Source organism: Bos indicus x Bos taurus, chromosome 2 (genome assembly GCF_003369695.1).
Source record: "Bos indicus x Bos taurus breed Angus x Brahman F1 hybrid chromosome 2, Bos_hybrid_MaternalHap_v2.0, whole genome shotgun sequence".
NCBI classification, from domain to species: Eukaryota; Metazoa; Chordata; class Mammalia; order Artiodactyla; family Bovidae; genus Bos; species Bos indicus x Bos taurus.
Genome location: NC_040077.1, coordinates 88,757,258 through 88,775,642, shown reverse-complemented (window position 1 = coordinate 88,775,642; position 18,385 = coordinate 88,757,258). Strand labels below are relative to the sequence as shown.

At 41.4% G+C, this 18,385-nt stretch overlaps 1 protein-coding gene across 7 annotated transcripts in view; it reads right to left on the bottom strand.

Annotated features, from left to right (window-relative positions):
* SPATS2L (spermatogenesis associated serine rich 2 like) overlaps window positions 1–18,385 on the bottom strand; it is a 190,929-nt gene that overhangs the window by 164,099 nt on the left and 8,445 nt on the right. For 6 of the 7 annotated variants that reach the window (XM_027564026.1, XM_027564009.1, XM_027564016.1 and 3 more), the window contains exon 2: window positions 2,536–2,584. Coding sequence is in view for 2 of the 7 variants with exons in the window: in XM_027563981.1 (XP_027419782.1) it covers window positions 2,536–2,584 (49 nt within the window). In the remaining 5 variants the exon portion in view is untranslated. Of the gene's footprint in view, window positions 1–2,535; window positions 2,585–2,711; window positions 2,731–18,385 lie in introns of those variants that run through there. The other variant, XM_027564020.1, reaches the window with a different exon arrangement.

Below are 18,385 nucleotides of genomic sequence, written 5' to 3'. Positions count from 1 at the left end.
CCAAATGGATGACATAAATGGGACAAACTTGGATGACAATATTGTGGCACCAGCAAATCTGCCCATCAGTCTCCTACTGTCTTATGAACAATAAACATAATAAGTAGCATCTATCATAGTGCCAGGGACTGTCTGCATGTTAGTTCATACATGCAATGCTTTTTCAAGCCTTAAAACAACCCTATGAGGTAGGTACTATTATTCCTCCCATTTACAAAAGGAAACTGAAATACAGGGAAAGCAACTTGGCCCAGATCCCATGACTGTAAATAGTTGAGCTGGGAATCCAAACCAGTTCCTGGTGCCTCACTTCATATTCTATTGCCTGGCAACATGTTAGTTTTGTTATTGTCATTGTTATAATTTTGATAACAACAAGAACAATTCTTTAAGACCATAGCAAATGTGTGAACCATAGGGGGGAAAAAATCTATGTATGCTTGTTTTTATTGGAAAATTTTGTGAAAATGATTATAACCAAGCAACTCTAATTCTGGGAGAACTAATTAAGAAATGAATTAAGGGATTCAATGGATACCCAAATTAGTCATTAGAGCTTGAAGATCTGGAGTTCTGGTCTAAATCCAGCTTTGGCACTTGCATCCAAAATAAACATGACCAGATAAGTACCACAGATCACAATTAAAATGGATTTATATGGCTTATGCATCCACATGGGAGAGGTCACTTCCTAATGGAATTCGGACACCTCTTCAGTTACTGTGGGTTTCATTTGCCATCTCTCTGTTCTTTTGTAACTGCCGGCAATAGGATTAGGCTGAGGGAGAAATCATTTCCATCAGTGATGTCTGCAGAATGAACATAAAAAGATAAAAGTAAAGCCTCTGAACTATAATTAGAAAATTCCTTAAGTGTGCTCATGTGACATGTTTCAGACTGTGACCAATTGGCAAGATGAGTTACAGAATGGATGCCCAATGTCACTGTTCTGGGATAAGCAGCCAGTAACACTAGTGTTCCAACATGAGACTAGAGTGATCTTTTGCAGGCCAAAACATTCCTGCTTTCTACCTCTAATATAATTAGTGACAGACAGCTGGAGGCATCTCATTCTCCTGACAAAAATATGATCAGAATTGTTTTCAATTGGTACATCTTTCCATCAAGCTGCTTGTTGCCTTCAAGCAGAATAATCAGTTTCTGATTATTTGGTACATTCCAAGAAAACAGGAATTGATTGTGCCCTTGCTTGTCTGATGGGGAGAAGGCTGCCAGAAATTTACATAGTAACTCTTCAGTTGCCTAAGGGAAAGAAAAACTAAAGTGTGTGTGTGTGTGTGTGTGTGTGTGTGTGTGACACAGAGAGGGAGAGAGAGAAAAATCAGTCAGTAGTTTCCATAATAATTCCCTTTGAACAACAATAAAGAAAATGTTTTTATGGTGATTCAGATTTCAGATATGAGGAAGTAAAATATTCTATTCCATTAATGGAAGACAACCAACTCCCACCAATGTTAATGACTCTTTTCCAAAAAGTTACAGTCATCTTACTCCTGAAGTTTCAGGGTTTTAGAAAAAGAATCAAGCTTAAGTATTCATGGAGACATTCACGTGGAATAAGACCTCTTTATTTTGGACTACTTCAATTTGGAATTTATAATCATTTGACAGGTTCTATCAGAGATGATCTTTTCACAATGAATATATGGCTTGCTAAGCAAATTACTTTAAACAAGCAAGACTGCTGGTGGAGAAAATGAAAATATTTCAGGGAAAGTATGTGGATTAAAAAAAAAAAGCATGCTTTCCCCTCCAGAAAATACTTGTTATGAGCCCATTCAAATATCAATAACTAATAATAATAATTGCCATTGAATTGAATGTCAATCTTATGCAGTCCACTTTACACAAATCCCAACAACTCTTGCAGAGATGGGTATAATTAGCTCCATATTAGAGAGGATGAAACTGAGGCTCAGAGAGGCTGGGGACACGCAGAGACACTACAGTTACTAGGCAGCAGAAGAGAATGCAAAGCCAGGTTGTCTGGCTCAAAAGGCTGTGTCCTTCCACTCCAAGTCAGCACTGAGTGAGCACTGAAGACTGCAAACCAGACTTCTAGATTCAGGGAACCAAGCTTTTCAACAACACCAAACATGGTTATCAGTGCAAGGAGGGAAAACCAAGTAGTTTGGCTCCAGAGCCTGCCCCTCTTAACTATAATTCCTTTCTACAACACAAGGATCTCTAAAAGACTTTTCCCCCTGGCACTTTGAAGTATTTTACATGCATGAAACTACACTACAGAACCGGTGAGGCAGGTGGAGAAGGTGCACGTGGGTGGGGCAGCAGTGCTTCCGGTCCTCTGTTGCTCTCCCCTACGCCCCCCTCCCACCCCAGCACCAGCAACTTGGCCCTTCAGCTTGCGAACCCATACATAAGCGTTCTGGTGGTAAAACCCTTGAAGATTGACAGGCTATGACAAAACCCCTGGGAATCAGCGACAGGTGCAGAGGCAGCCGGCCATGTGGGCAGGAGGAGGACACAGAGAAGGGAGGGACCACCTCTGCTTACCTGGGAATCCACGGAGATAGTCCTGAAAGTGGCCAGGGTCTGGAGTGCTCTGGGGGAAAAAAAGAAATTTGGGAAATCAGATCTCACGTTTCAAAGCCACACTGCTCATCTTCCTCACACTCACATCCAAGCTCAGGCTGTCTTACCCGTGACTTAAAACTGTGTGGGTGGGGTACCTCTCTGTGCCTCAGTCTACTCAACTGTAAAATGGAGGATAATAATAGCAGCTTCCTCACAGAGATGTTGGCAAGACCAGATAGTATATAATTTGTGCAATGAATTTACTATTCACAGCAGTGACATTTTAATAATAACAATAGCTAACATTTATTGCTTGGTATTGTTCCAGGGCTTCCATGAGTTAAGTCTACAATACTCTGAAAGAAAGTGAAAGTGTCAGTCACTCATTGATGTCTGACTCTTTGCCATTCTATGGACTGTAGCCTGCCAGGGCCCTCTGTCCATGGGATTTGCCAAGCAAGAATACTGGAGTAGGTTGCCATGCCCTTCTCCAGGAGATCCTCCCAGCCCAGGGATCAAACCTGGGTCTCCTGCAATGCAGGCAGATCCTTTACCTTCTGAGCCACTAGGGAAGCCAATACTCTGAGATAACCACTTTTGCCGCTGGCATTATGCAGATAAAGAAAATGAGGCACTGAAAGTTGAAAGCACCTGTCTTATAAAAATATACAGGACAAGTGATGGAGCTGGGATTCTGTGACCATCTGACCACAGGGCCTGGACTCGAAACCACAGGGATATCCTGCCTAATTTATCACAAATAGATGTTAGTTATTACTGTTTCTATGATAGTCTCCTTTCCAAAAGATAGCCTGTAATATCCATACAAGCCCAGCTAGTAACCACTTAGGCATTAGAGACAGCTGCTGGGCTGGTTAGTCAACCAGGCAAACACTCACTAAGTCCACAATCTCTCCAAGCCTTCCCTGAGAATCCCTCTGCATCTGCTGCTCTGTTAAGCTCTGAGTGGGGCTTCAAAAGCTCTGGTCACTGATCCTGCAAAGTCAGCTCAACCTCCCTGAAACAACCAGGGAAAGATGACAGGAGTGAGAGCCGGGAAGGACGGGACAAGACCTCAGGATGCCGGATGCTGGGCCTGGCTTGGTGCCAACTCTCTGGGTGACCTTCTCCAAGTCAGCTGACTGCTCCGGGTTTCATCTTTAAGTGAGAGGACTGACTGAGAGGCTCTTTTAAGCTCTGAGATTCTAATCCACAATTCTATTCTGACTCTCTTTCAATCGGACTAACTTATCCTTCCAACAGTCCATTTCTGAGAGAATATATTGTAACCCTTCATTTTGCTAACACGCTGACTGAACACAATGCCAGATGCTATGAATGTGCCCAGGATATCAACACAAGACAAAGCCTACACTTTGTGATGAGCTCTGAGAGCCTGGTGAAGTCTCAGGAAATCCTGGCAATCGGAAAACCAGGGAAGAGCACAGCCCCTAGGACAACTGCGCATGCCCGGTGGGCCCCCATTTGTGGTGGGGCCCCGAAGAACTCTGAGCCAATCTTAGGACCCAGGGTCCTGGTGCCCCAGGTGCCCAGCAGTCTGGGAAGAGGGTACTGTGCTAAGCCGGTGGGGTAGATAAGACTGTGAAAAATAAGGCAGAAACCAGACCACAAGGGAGATGCTTGAGTTGAGGGTTAGGTTTGTTTTCTGAAAGCAACAGTGTTGTGTACAATAAACCAAAGAGATGAAAACTCAGCTGGCACTTGACTTTCTTCTTCAACTACTTGACTTTCTTCACTTTAATAAAGTATACCAACGGTCATTTCGATAGCAATCTTTTCTTTTACGTATGTGTGTGTCTGTGATCATGCATGCCTGCTTCTTTAAGAAACATTTACCTTGACACAAGATGCTACCGACTTTATTTAAAGATCAGTTCATCACACTTAAGATATATTTGCTTTTACAGAAGCTCCTTGGAGGGAAATCATTCAGTGACTATAACACTTCCATTAAAAAGACATTGATTTTAAAATGTGCTTTTTCAAACTTTTGACAAAAACAATTCTTTGATTTTCTTTATGTACCACAAAAGGCAAAGATTGTTGTGTGGACTCTGTAATAAATAACATGAGTTGTCAAATGAGATAGTAAACATTTATAGATTTAATTTTTAATAAAGACTTTTAAATATAACCCAAAATGTCCATCAATCTTTGACACGGGAGGAAGTAGCATTTTGGTAAACTCCATCTCCTACCACAACAGAAGTGGCAGAAGATGTTTATGGTCCTTAGAGAGGGTAATGATGGTATTCTTTACAGGATGGTCAAATATTTGCAGCATATAATTTTAGAAGGCACAAAAGGTAGAACATAAAATATATTATTCTGACAAGCATTTAGGGAATGGATACATTGTCTTTGCTATGTCTCTACCAAAGTACCCAGTGCATGGGAATCTACAGAGAATTTAGTACCTAAATTGGCTCTGAATAAGGTTCTAAAAATGCTTTAAGCAATGGCAACTGTTGTTAGAGAACATGAATACACTTCAAGGATGACAACTCTGAAGAACAATACTCTCTCTAAGATATATAAATTATAGCTTTCTTTAGCTTGGAGAAGGAAATGGCAACCCACTCCAGTATTCTTGCCTGGAGAATCCCATGGACAGAGGAGCCTGGTGGGCTACAGTCCACCGGGTCGCAAAGAGTCGGACACGACTGAGCGACTTCACTTTCACTTTTCACTTTCATGCATTGGAGAAGGAAATGGCAACCCACTCCAGTATTCTTGCCTGGAGAATCCCATGGACAGAGGAGCCTGGTGGGCTACAGTCCACCGGGTCGCAAAGAGTCGGACACGACTGAGCGACTTCACTTTCACTAGCTTAGAAAGAAAAATAAAATTTAGTACTGATTATCCTTGGGGTGAAGAATTATGAGTGATTTTTTTCTTATCATTTTGTCTGTTTTCCAAGCTTCCTATAATGAACATGTGTAACTTTAACAATTTAAAAAAAATATCTTTTTTCATTCTCAAGACACCTGGTGAAAAAAATGAAAAGGCTTTGGAATCAGACTAACTTGGGTTAAAATCCCTGCTTATACCCGTTCTAGCTTGGTGCCCTCAGATAAGTTATTCAGCAGTTGAAACTGAACATGAAATGGAAGTAATAATACATGCATTAAAGCATCATTTTAACTATGAGAGATGAGATATTGTAAGTGCTTAGCACAGAGTAGGAGCCCAAGAAATGACAGTCACTCTTCTATTCACAGTACAGGCAAGAGAAGCTCAATTTTCTGAAAACAGTAAATACATTTGATGATGTTTATATTGATGCTTCAGGCCATTTGTTTACAGAAACACTGAACTTTTAATAGGTAATTTTCAGAACACTTCTAACAATTAAAAGTTCCAAGAAAGAGTAAGGTAAGAGGCTTTCACCTTACTCTCCCTTCCATCACGATGATTAGATTCCTACAATCTGAGACTCTTGGGTTCATTAGTATTTGCCATTTTGTGGGTATGTTCAGAAATCCTCTGACTGGGACAGAAGATGGGACAGTGTGTTCAGGTGAACGCTTTAGAGCAAAGAGAAAGAAAGCATACCTATCACAATCAAGATCTTATCCATACTGTCATTCCTTATGATGAAGTTGAGCTAAATAAATTTGGGATTGCTTAAATGAAAGATGAGGGACAAGACAGAGATTTTCTGTGTTTTTTTTTTAACGGTAGACTTGTGGATTATTTTCAGCCTATTTATGTGAAAGTAGTTCAATCAAGTAGGTTTATGATAAACTATATGCACTTAACAAAAGAAGTCAAATGGGCCTTAGGAAGCATCACTATGAATAAAGCTAGTGGAGGTGACAGAATTCCAGTTGAGCTATTTCAGATCCCAAAAGATGCTGCTGCTACAGTGCCGCTTTCAACCTGCCAGCAAATTTGGAAAACTCAGCAGTGGCCACGGGACTGGAAAAGGTCAGGATTCATTCCAATCCCAAAGAAAGGCAATGCCAAAGAATGTTCAAACTACCGTGCAATTGCACTCATCTCACACGCTAACAAAGTAAAGTCATGCTCAAAATTCTCCAAGCCAGGCTTCAACAGTACATGAACTGTGAACTTCCAGATGTTCAAGCTGGATTTAGAAAAGGCAGAGGAACCAGACATCAAATTGCCAACATCTGTTGAATCATCAAAAAAGCAAGAGAGTTCCAGAAAAACATCTACTTCTGCTTTATTGACTACACCAAAGCATTTGACTGTGTGGATTACAACGAACTGTGGAAAATTCTTCAAGAGATGGGAATTCCAGACCACCTTACCTGCCCCCTGAGAAATCTGTATGCAGGTCAAGTAGCAACAGTTAGAACCAGACATGGAACAACAGACTGGTTCCAAATAGGGAAAGGAGTACATCAAGGCTGTATATTATCACCCTGTTTATTTAACTTGTATGCAGAGTACATCATGAGGAACGCTGAGCTGGAAGAAGCACAAGCTGGAATCAAGATTGCTGGGAGAAATATCAACAACCTCAGATTTACAGATGACACCACCCTTATAGCAGAAAGCAAAGAACTAAAGAGCCTCTTGATGAAAGTGAAAGAGGAGAGTGAAAAAGCTGGCTTAAAACTCAACATTCAAAAAACTAAGATCATGGCGTCTGATCCCATCACTTCATGGCAAATAGATGGACAAAAAATGGAAACAGTGACAGGCTTTATTTTCTTGGGCTCCAAAATCACTGCAAATGGTGACTGCAGCCATGAAATTAAAAGATGCTTGCTCCTTGGAAGAAAAGCTATGACCAACTTAGACAGCATATTAAAAAGCAGAGACATTACTTTGCTGACAAAGTTCTGTCTATTCAAAACTATTGTTTTTCCAGTAGTCATGTATGGATGTAACAGTTGTACTATAAAGAAAGCTGAGCGCCAAAGAATTGATCCTTTTGAACTGTGGTGTTGGAGAAGACTCTTGAGAGTCCCTTGGACTGCAAGGAGATCAAACCAGTCAATCCTAAAAGAAATCAGTCCTGAATATTCTTTGGAAGGACTGATGCTGAAGCCATCCAATACTTTGGCCACCTGATGTGAAGAACTGACCCATTGGAAAAGATCCTGATGCTGGGAAAGATTGAAGACAGGAGGAGTAGAGGACAACAGAGGATAAGATGGTTGAATGGCATCAATGACTCAAAGGACACGAGTTTGAGCAAGTTCCAGTGGGTGGTGATGGACAGGGAAGCCTGGCATGCTGCAGTCCATGGGGTGGAACAGAGTTGGACACGACTGAGAGACTGAACTAAAATGAACAAAATAAGGCTGGTAGGGATATGCTGCCCTTGGATATATGTTGCTGTACCTTCGCTACAGCAAGAAATATTGATTTAACTGGCTTTACTATCAAATCAAGTATTTGTTGACACGTGGAAATGAACAATATAGAGGAAAAGCTTGATACAGAGGTCAAGTCCCATTTCAACTCACTCCAAGGGACTGTCCAAAGTCTTCTTTTGCATTGAAATTGTGTTCTAATGATGTTTGCTTCAGTCACAGATAACAGGAATTTTCATTTTAATGGGATTTGTTACATAAATGAATGTTGGTATAGATTTTTATGTAGCACAATTTATTATAGAAAATACAGCTCAAAAAAAAAAAATCATTACGCACTTAACTTCTCCCTTTCTCTCAACCCTGGAGACATATTTTGCTTTCTACCTGAGGTGTGACTGTTCTCTCCTTTTCAATGTTTAATTCCTTTCTGTTCCTCTCAGAGTACCCAGTACAGAGCAGACACTCAAGAAATAGCTGATGAAGAAATAAGATGAATGAAATGCAGTAGCAAAGCAAATAAGGGAAATTTAGAATAGTTTCCTGTATAAAAGGAGAAACAGCTTCCCAGGTGGCGCTAGTGGTAAAGAACTGGCCTGCCAATGCAGGAGACAGAAGACATGCAGGTTAGATCCCTGGGTCGGAGGGCATGGAGAATCCCAGTGGATTCTCCGGGAGGAGACCGGTGGGCTACAGTCCATAGGTTTGCAAAGAGTCAGACATGATTGAAGCAACTTAGCAGGCACACGCATAGAAGGAGAAACAAAATTTCAAAACCAGTTCAAGGTGAGTACAGCAAGCAGGGTTAGCCATTCCCAGGTAGCAGGTCCTTCATGGGTTTTTTTTTATAAAACATCTAGCACTTGGCTTACACCACTCCCCTGTCCCCCATCCCTGAGGAATGCCACAGAGACACTTCAGTTATTATAGACCTGAAACACATTCATAAGATGTGAGCTGAGCTCACTGGTGGCCAATAAACCAATCCTGTCCTTCTAAAGGACTGAGAGAAAGGGTCATCACGACCAGCCGGGAGGCAAGAAAGGGCAGGGAGGTTAGCCTGAAACATCCCAGGGAAAGGGAGTAAGTGCAGCCCCGCAGGTGAGATGGACTCTCTGGCAGCCAGACACAGAAGCAGTTTCTGAGCCCTTGCCAACATTACCAGGGCTGCAGGGGAACCACAGGAGACTTCAGAAAAGTGTGTGTGATGTCCAGTGTCAAAATTCCTAACTTCTTCTCTTTCCTTCTCCCCTTTGGCAAAATGATTGCTTTAATAATCAAAGAGCTGCTTATAATTATTTATAATGCAACCCTGTTGGAATGTTTTCCTATCTGATATCTTTTCTATAAATCTTTTTTATTGAAAGCTAAAATAATGCATCAAACATACAAGTTTTGCTTCTATCTTGAAACAACACAGCAGACTTAAATGCCTGTTTTTATAAAGGTCTATATTGTGTTCAAAGGAACCACCTACTGATGCCAAGGGCCTCCTTCCTTCATCAGAGGGATGTGCCATGGGATTGAGCATTCAAGCTCTGAGAGACGCCATGCTCGTTGGGCACCAGGTGCTTCCTGGGCAAGCATGGAGCCTATCCCTATATTACTGCAAAATGTATAAGCAAAGAGTTAGGAGAGTCAAGTGAGGTTAGCACCAGGAATGGTATATTTTTACAAATATTCCCATTATTCATTTGAAAATATTTCAAATGGTAAACTGGCTTCTCCTCGGGAGGCAGGACCTGTGACTATTTATTTGTAACTTGGGAGCTAATCATCAGAGCACTTTTGAGTTAACCCATTGGTTGGCTCAATGCATTTAATCCTCCCTATGACCTTTGACTGTGCAGGAATCATTATCTCTGTGTGAGAGCAGAGGGAGCCAAGGCTCAGAGGCAGTAAAGCACTTAACCCAGCGTTACATAGCTACGAGGGCTGGATGAAGCCACATCTGAGATCCAATCTGCAGATCCAGAGTCCACCCTCTGTCCACAGTGGTAACTGCTCACTAGTTGTGCAGAGAGCCCACACTCAACTCGCAGGCCCTTCCCACCTGCTACCCCACCATGGGCAACCTACTCTCCACAGCCTGAGTTGGTGGTCATGCTGTGTCAAGATGCAAAACCTTCTTAGTTCTTGGGCTATGAGGGACACTCTTTCTTCCCTGCAGGAACTAAAATGATCTGAAGGGAAACTGAGACAATTATAAGGCAAGTATGTGTAAGCTCAAGGACTATGAAAATTCAAGAACTCAGAAACCAAAGGTAGCTTTCTTGACTAGACAAGAGTTGGTTATAAACTCAGCAACAAAGTACCTCTTAGATATGAAATATTACTACCGGAGCATTTTTTTTCTCTTTCATTTTTCACTAAGAACTGATACCTACAAAATGACAAGCCAGGATTACCCTATTAAAAGACAACTTCAATTGCTCCTTTGTTCTAAGAAACTGTGTGTTAGGTACTGACTGGCAATACTTTCTACTTTGATCTTCGTATTAATTATGCATTTTTCCTACAAAAATTGACTGCCACACTACACACTGTAAGTCAGATTTGAGAGCTGCCAAGATAAATGTTCCGAATGGCTGACTTTTTAAAGACAACCTGTCAGTTCACCAAATAATTCTTTGGAGGTTTGTCCCAGCATTTTTATGTCTCCCTTATACTTATACTTATACCTATAGCAATTGTTTTGGCTCTTTCCTGATATATCATCTTACAATTAAGGCTAAAGATTTTTCCTTTCAACCCTTAATATACAAGTAATGAAACTTATAATCCCTTTTGACAGCATCCATTTACTTTGGCTGTTATTGTTTAATTCCTATACTGATGTGTGTGAAATACTCAGATTGCTAGGGAGGTAAGCAATTCCAGCCTAGCCCATCCAACTAAAACAAAGACGATTTCTGTATTTTTTGACTAAATAAATGTTTTCTTCCTCAAGGTTTGCTTTCATCAAATAATCATACCAATGTTTTATTTCCTTTAGTTAACACTTTATTTTAATGAGGCTTGATTCCAAAACATATAAGAACATACACACATGGGAGGTGCTATATTGAGCAAGCTCAGAGTTCCAGCCAAGTGTCCTATCTTTTATGTGGCACCAAGTGACATTTCATGAAAAACACAATGGTGACTATTCATCCCGCCAGCCTTAAAAAGATAGGCACGAGCTGCCTGCCAGAATGGAAAGGCTTAAGCTTTGAAATCAGACAGCTGGCTTCACACACCATCTCCACCACCACTGTCTCTGTGACCTTGGGCAAGCTGCTTGTCTCCCATCAGAGGGTTTTCATCCAAAAACTGGGGTAACAGACGTACCTCAACAGGGTTATGGAAGAGTTAAATGAGAATTTTGAGATAAAAAAATCCCTAGCATATCACCTGGCACATTAGCAGATACTAAAGAACTGTTCGTTTTTTTCTGCTTCTCTGTAAAATGCCATTAGTAATTCATTTTGTTGTCTATGCACAGAAATGAATGTAAAGGATATTAACTGTGGCGCTCTTCGTGACAGCAAAGAACTGGAAATGGTCTAAGCATAGAGAAATGATTACATTAAGGTATATTCATGTATTGAAATATATGCAGTCATTCCAAATACTTCTCAAGTAATGTTTTTTGACAAGAGAAATTGCTACTAGAAAATAAAGTGAGGACAAGAGACAAGAAAACCTGTATAATAACAATAGCTCACACTTACTGAGCATTTACTACGAGGCATGTACCATGCTAAGTATTTTATATGTATTATTTTATTAATTCTTATACAATAAACCTAGTAGATGAATACTATTATTATCCCCATTTTATAGAAGTAGAAATGGAAGTTTTGATAGTTTAAGCAATTTACAGTCACTACATAAGTAGTATAGCCAGGTCTAAAATTTCAAACTGATTCCAAGGCATTTTTAAGTCATACTGACGGTTCAGTACAAACTTCTCAGGTCCACGATGAAGCTAGTTTAAGCACACGCACACACACACACACACACACACACAATGTATGCACATACTCACAACCACACATGAATGCATATCTGAAAGGAAAATATACCAGGTGCTAACAAAGATGATCTCTGGGTGGTGAAATTTTAGCTGACAATTCTTTTACCCACTTCAGTATTTTTTCCAAATTCAATGATATGCAATTATTTTTATAGTCAGAAAAAAAGTTTTTTGCAAAAAAACTTGTTGAAAGTATTTTGTAAAATATAAAGCACTACCAAAGAGCAGTATTTCTAGGAAGCAAGAGTTTATTTCTTTCTATTGCAGATTTGAATTCCTCAGTGCTACTGTTCTTTCACATTATTTTTTTCTTTCTATTGAGTCCAAGGTAAAAAGCATGTAGAAGACTATTTTGTACACAAAGAAAACAAAATACAGTACATAAATATTGTTTGTATATTTGACATTTGATATTAATGTAAAAGTCAAAGAGTTTGTGTAGTGGGTGGCGGTGGGTGGGGAACTTTTTCAAATAATACAGAGTTTTCTACTTAGAGAAAACACATCCGTTAGCGACATGATGCCATCAGTGCATTCTCTGTCATGGTCACAGTTAGTGAAGCTGTCATGGAGCCATTTACATAGATGCCAGCATGCTGTGTGGACACGCCTCAGTGTGATTCATGTCTGTCCCAGGAGGAGTGAGTATAATGATGTGCTGGAGTGACACCCAAGGTCTGATTTCCCATCCCACCACCAATTAGTTTTCAAAGCAATGATTCCATAAAGAGAACTGAGTGATACACAGGAAAGCAATTCCTTTTAACCAAACAAGCTCATATGAGTTGAAATTAGAGGTGAAGTATGAGTTTACTTTACAAAATTATTTTCTAAACATAAATAAAAAACAGGGTCATTTACATATGCTCTTGAGTAAACTTTTCAAAAGAAGAATGTATGCAATCTACAAGTTACTCCAAATTAATCTCGTTACATTTCATAATACAGGTTCTATGATTGGCAGTAAGTGGATCAATAATGATGGCATCACTGAGGCATCGGATTAAGTCTTTCCTGGCTGTATCCTCTTAGAGACAGCTTGGGGGCAAGAAAGTAAACCCAAGTGCAAGATGATCAAACTCGTTCAAACAAAGAAACAAACAAACAAAACACAGCTAACAATTCATGTATGGATGTCAAGAAGTCTCGTGGAGAAAGTCACAGAACTCTGTCTTTGGACTGTCTTGGTCCACATTTTATCAATGACAAAGGAAACACCTTTTTCAAAAGTATAATCGACAAACAAGTGAAAGATGTACCACTGAGAGATTAAATTTTTAGAAGTTAGAATCCAAAAATGTCTTGATAGAGAGAAAAAATGATTTGCAAAAAAGGAACAATTTTCATCAACCTTCATGAAGATACTTCTAGTGTATTTCCATAAGGAACAGCTAAATATGCCTTGCCTTAACAAATGAGAAATAACTACAGACAATCCAGAAGATTCAGAAGGTGAAATCCTACCAAGGTTTGGAAATGATAAATTAATGTTGTCATGACCACCTCAGTTGATACCACCCACTGCAACTGCAACAGTTCTTACTCTGAGACTAGTAGAACAATAAATGAGTTTATATGTTAATGCCACAAACCAACACTAAATAATATTTTTAATGCTATTATTTTTAACAGCATTAAAGGTAGCGGGTTTATACTCTCTTTGTGAGTGTTCATGGATTAAATATGACACTCCATTGATACTATAGTATCGCCAGGGGCGATCAATTGCATCCAAGGACCCAGGAAGCCATTGACAGCCCCTGCATGCACTGAATCCAGCCCATCATTTAGACTTCACAGAATACATACAGGAAAAAGGCCAAAGACCTTCTAGATGAGAACACTAGCAGTCACAGTAGCCAGCATAACATCTTCCACTTTCCCCTTTAAAAATTATAGGACTGCCCCCATTCCTATAATAAACACAGGCCAATTAGAAGTGGCAGTATGTCAGATCCAGCTCTGTTTACGGGTTTCCTCAGTTATGTATTAGCAATCACTACAATACAGGAAAGTTAGCCCACACTGAGAACAACATGCCTCCAATCAAAACCATTCTCTCCTGAGTATACTAAAGCTGTTTCTCTCTTTTTGTCAGCAACAAAGGTGACAATAAAAGAACTTCCCAAACACCCACAGTTAAGGAAAGAATGGCTCCAACAAAGCAAGTGTGAAGCCTGTCCCTGGTATCTAATTTGTATATGAATCTTCCTTTTCTGGGTTATTTTAGTGGCTTCCTTTATCTATAATTTATCAGCAAAGAATAGAAATAAAAGTTTATTTTGATGGCAGTGCACCTGACTATTCAGAGATTCAAAAACTTGCTTTGTTTATTCTTATATTATCCTGGCAAAGGATGTAAACATGTCTTTTTTTTTTTTTTCCCATGGCTTCATGCTGCATTCATAATCCCAGATGAATATTTTCACAAATGCAAACCATTAGGCAGGACTTGCCTTAAGCAAAAATGTGAAGGCAACTTCCTTCTGATCCTTTTTCACCCAGGGACGGCTGAATTCTGGGTCTCTAGGCCCAGATTTCTTATCTTCTTCCTTATCAGTCTCAGGAAAGGGTCTGTAAAATCTGGTAAGTTACCACTTCCTTAGCACTGCATTTTAGGCCCTGCTGCTGGGCACTTTATACCTTGTTTTATTTAGTCATAAAAAAATCGTAACAAAGCAAGTAGGTACTATTAATTTCACTTCATAAACGAGAAAACTGAGGTTCAGAAAGATTAATCTTCAGGAAGATTAAGTAATTGGCTCAAGTTCATTACAGCCAGTCAATTACATGAGTCAAAACTAGGCTTTCCAAGCATCAAATCTGCCCTTTCTCTTCCAAACCATAGTGGTCTTGGGAAAGAAAACAGAGCTTTTATAATGTAGGCTTTTGCATATTAGAGAGCAAGAAAGAGTAAGTATTGATATTTGAAAAGCTCTTTTAAGTAGAATGAATTCTGAAAGCACACCATTATAAAGGCAGCAGCTACCTTTCTAGTCTACATGTAAGACCAACTTTCCCACAGGGAACAAAGAAGCAGATATACCATAATTTAGGAAAATCAGGCTACACTTGCCTTCCCCTTCTCTTCCCAAATTGCATTTATGGTACAAATGGGACCCCAGAGACCAGCAGGGCAGCCAAACTGAGTTTCTGGCCCTTTGCTGGCAGCAGTCAGTTTTGAAGAAGCTTGAAATGGAGCAGCAGGCACTTACTGTAGCGCTTGTAGCTCAGAGGCAAGACTATTGGCTTAAGAAAGCTTGGAGGTAAGTGATGGGACCCTTACCAAAGGCAATTTGGGATTCCTACACAAGAACTCAAAGTGGGGACTTGGGAATGTGAGAGAGAACCTGGGGTGCAAAGTGGAAATTTGGTACCCAAGAATGAGACGGTTCTGGCGTCCCGGGTAAGGGGAGGCAGACTGCACAGTCAGTCCAATGGAGAGTCACTCAGCTTCAGATGGAAAGGAGCTGGAGCCCCTGTTAAGGGCCTGAACTAGTCCCAGATGTTGCCAATGGGAGAGCAGTCACCACACCTGGGTGGTCACCACTTTCTCAGGCCAGTCTCTGTACAGTATGACTTTCAAACTTTTAACACAACCACCTCTCCCCCTACCAGAATCTTATACTAATGCCTGATACATAAAGGCAAGTCAGAACAACTGCCCGGGGCATTCTTATTAGAACCAAGGGGTTCAATAGAACACAGCATGCAAACCACCAGAATACAAGCGCTGAGGCCACTGCCTATCAGCCTCACCGGCACGGGATTCCATGGGACTTTTCCCTTAATAGTCATGGCTTCTTCCCTTTACCTTCATGTTTCTCCTGGCTCCAACCTAAGTTCTGCTTTCCTATCACTGTTTGGCTTTTCCACTTGAAGACAGAAAGCTCTGCATCTCTCTCAGGACATATTATCTTCCGGGTCCTTGTGACAGCTCTATACCTTACTCCAAGCCTTTTAGGCCAAATGATCCACAGACTGCTGCCCCCAGTATCCTAAGGCACAACTGAGAACTTACCAGCTGTTAGGCAGGTCATTTTGTTTGACGCACAGTGGCTTCATCATGGACATATTATTGAGACTCAAGACAGTGGGGGAGCTGGGACTTCTCCCACTGGGGAAGGAGCCACGGCAGGATGGGGGATCTCAGAGATCGTGGCTCTTGGTGTTCTGTCTGTACCTTACAAGCAGGAGGCTTCCTGGGAATGGGGCGCCTCTTGCCCTGCCCTTGCTCCTCCTGCCTACCTCAAAGCCTCCCTCCAACGCACAGTCTCTCTGCTTCCCTCTCCCGAGGGTGTCTGGGGGGTCGGGGGAGACAGATGTGCCTGACTTGAGATTTCAGCCCTGAATACGTGGTACGAAGGGCTCCCTGCTGCAATTTTCACAATCTGTCTCTGTGAAACTGAATCTTATCTAAAGCACTTAATATCTCAGTTCAGTTCAGTTGCTCAGTCGTGTCCGACTCTTTGCAACCCCATGGACTGCAGCACGCCAGACTTCCCTGTCCATCTACACCAACTTAGTATCTCTGGATTTATGAAATGGAGCAACTGCTGCTTCTCTACACCTGTAGGGTTGACTTAATCATTCAAAAAGCTTTTGGGAGTGGTTCAAACAGGATGTATCTCCTGGGAGCAAGGAGATGGCCTCCGTTGATGCTGTCCAACAGCACTACTATGCGAGCCACACAGTCAAAGTGTGAAAGTGTTAGTTGCTCAGTCGTGTCTGACTCTTTGCCACCCCATGGACTGTAGCCCGCCAGGCTTCTCTGTCCACGGGATTCTCCAGGTAAGAATGCTGGAGTGGGTTGCCATTTCCTTCTCCAGGGCATCTTCCTAACCCAGGGATGGAACTTCCTGACCCAGGGATGCCTGCATTGCAGGCAGACTCTTTACCATCTGAGCCACCAGGGAAGCCCAAACACAGGTAGTTTATAATTTCCTAGTAGCCATGTTAAAAAATAAAATAAAAAGAAACGTGAAATTAACTTTAATAATGTTCAACCTACTATATTCGAAATGTTACTGTTTTAACATGGGATCAATATTAAAATTTGTTAATGAGTTATTTTACACTCTTTTTTGCATGCTGAGTTTGAATCCGTGATGTATTTCACACTCATATCTTTGTTTGGACCAAGTGTGTTTCAAGTGCTCAGCAGCCACAGGCAGATAGTGGTCATGGTACAGGACACCACAGCCCTGTAATCTCTTCTCTGTTTCCATACCTCCTCTCATTTCTCTCCTGTAACAACTCATTTCCTTTAGGAGGGATGCTATGGGCAAGGGTAGTCAGTGGGGACCAGGATCATTAGAGAAGACTTTGATACACACCCGAAGGGAGAGCCAGATCACAAAGGAGCTTTTGTGCCAGGCTAGGGAGCTTAGATTTTTATCCTGGAGGAGCAGTGACTCTGCAGAAAGATTTTCAGCAGCGGAGAGTCCGTGATCAAATTTGCCTTTTAGAAAGGCGGCAGTGTGGGGAAGGGATTGGAAGCAGGCCAGGCAGAAGGCAGCGAGACCAGTTACAAGGCTACTGCAGTAACCCTCGAGAGAGTGATGAGGGCCTGAACCAAGGTAGTTGTGGAGGTAATGGCCTGGAGAGGTGAGGGCAGAATTAAGGGTGTGAGAAGATAGTTTTTACATGGCTGAGTCATCAATGAAGAATAGGGGAATAAGAAATAAGAATAGAGGAATAAGAAACAGCTCCTAGATTTTAAAATTGATCAAATGGCTTCATTAATTGAGGCAGAGAACACAGAAGGAGTAGGCTGGCTGTAGAAGTAGAGTTTTGAACTTACTGAGTTTAAGATGCCTGGCACAGGTATCAGGAGAGTTCACAGTCGGAGTTGCAGACTGAGGAATCGACAGCTATAGGTGGTAACAGAATCAAGAAGTAGGTGAGCAGAGAGGGTTGAAGGATGAACCTTCAAGGGTGCTGAGGTCTGGGAGGAAAAGAGGCGCCTGCAGAGAACTCTAATACAGAGCAGTTGGGCAATAGGAAAGAAATCAGGAGAGGCATGACTCAGAAAACAGGTGGGCAAGGTCTCAAGGTGGAGAGATCAGTAACACCAGAGGCAGTGCACAGGTCAAGAATTATAAGAAAATCCTGGGCCATGGGTCTGGCAGTTTGAAGCACAGAGGCGGCTGTTACAAGAGAACAGAGCTATAGAGGGTGGAGAAGAAAGGGGAGTTGGGGCAGGGTAAGTGATGTGTGAGGACCTGTTCTTCAAGGAGATGCCTTCTCAGAGCAGGGAGGGAGATGGTACATGACCAGACTGATAAGGAAGGGACCACGAGGATTTTGCTTGACTTCTCTTGTTATTAAAGAATGAGAAAGATTCATGAATGCTTATGAGACAAAAATGAAGGCTGGTTGAGACCCTGAGGGAAAGAGAGATGATGGAAAGAGACACTTGAGGAAGAAAGAGGGGATAGTGTCCAGACAGATGGGCCTCGGAGTACAGAAAGTAAAAGGAAGAAAAGGAGTGAGGAAG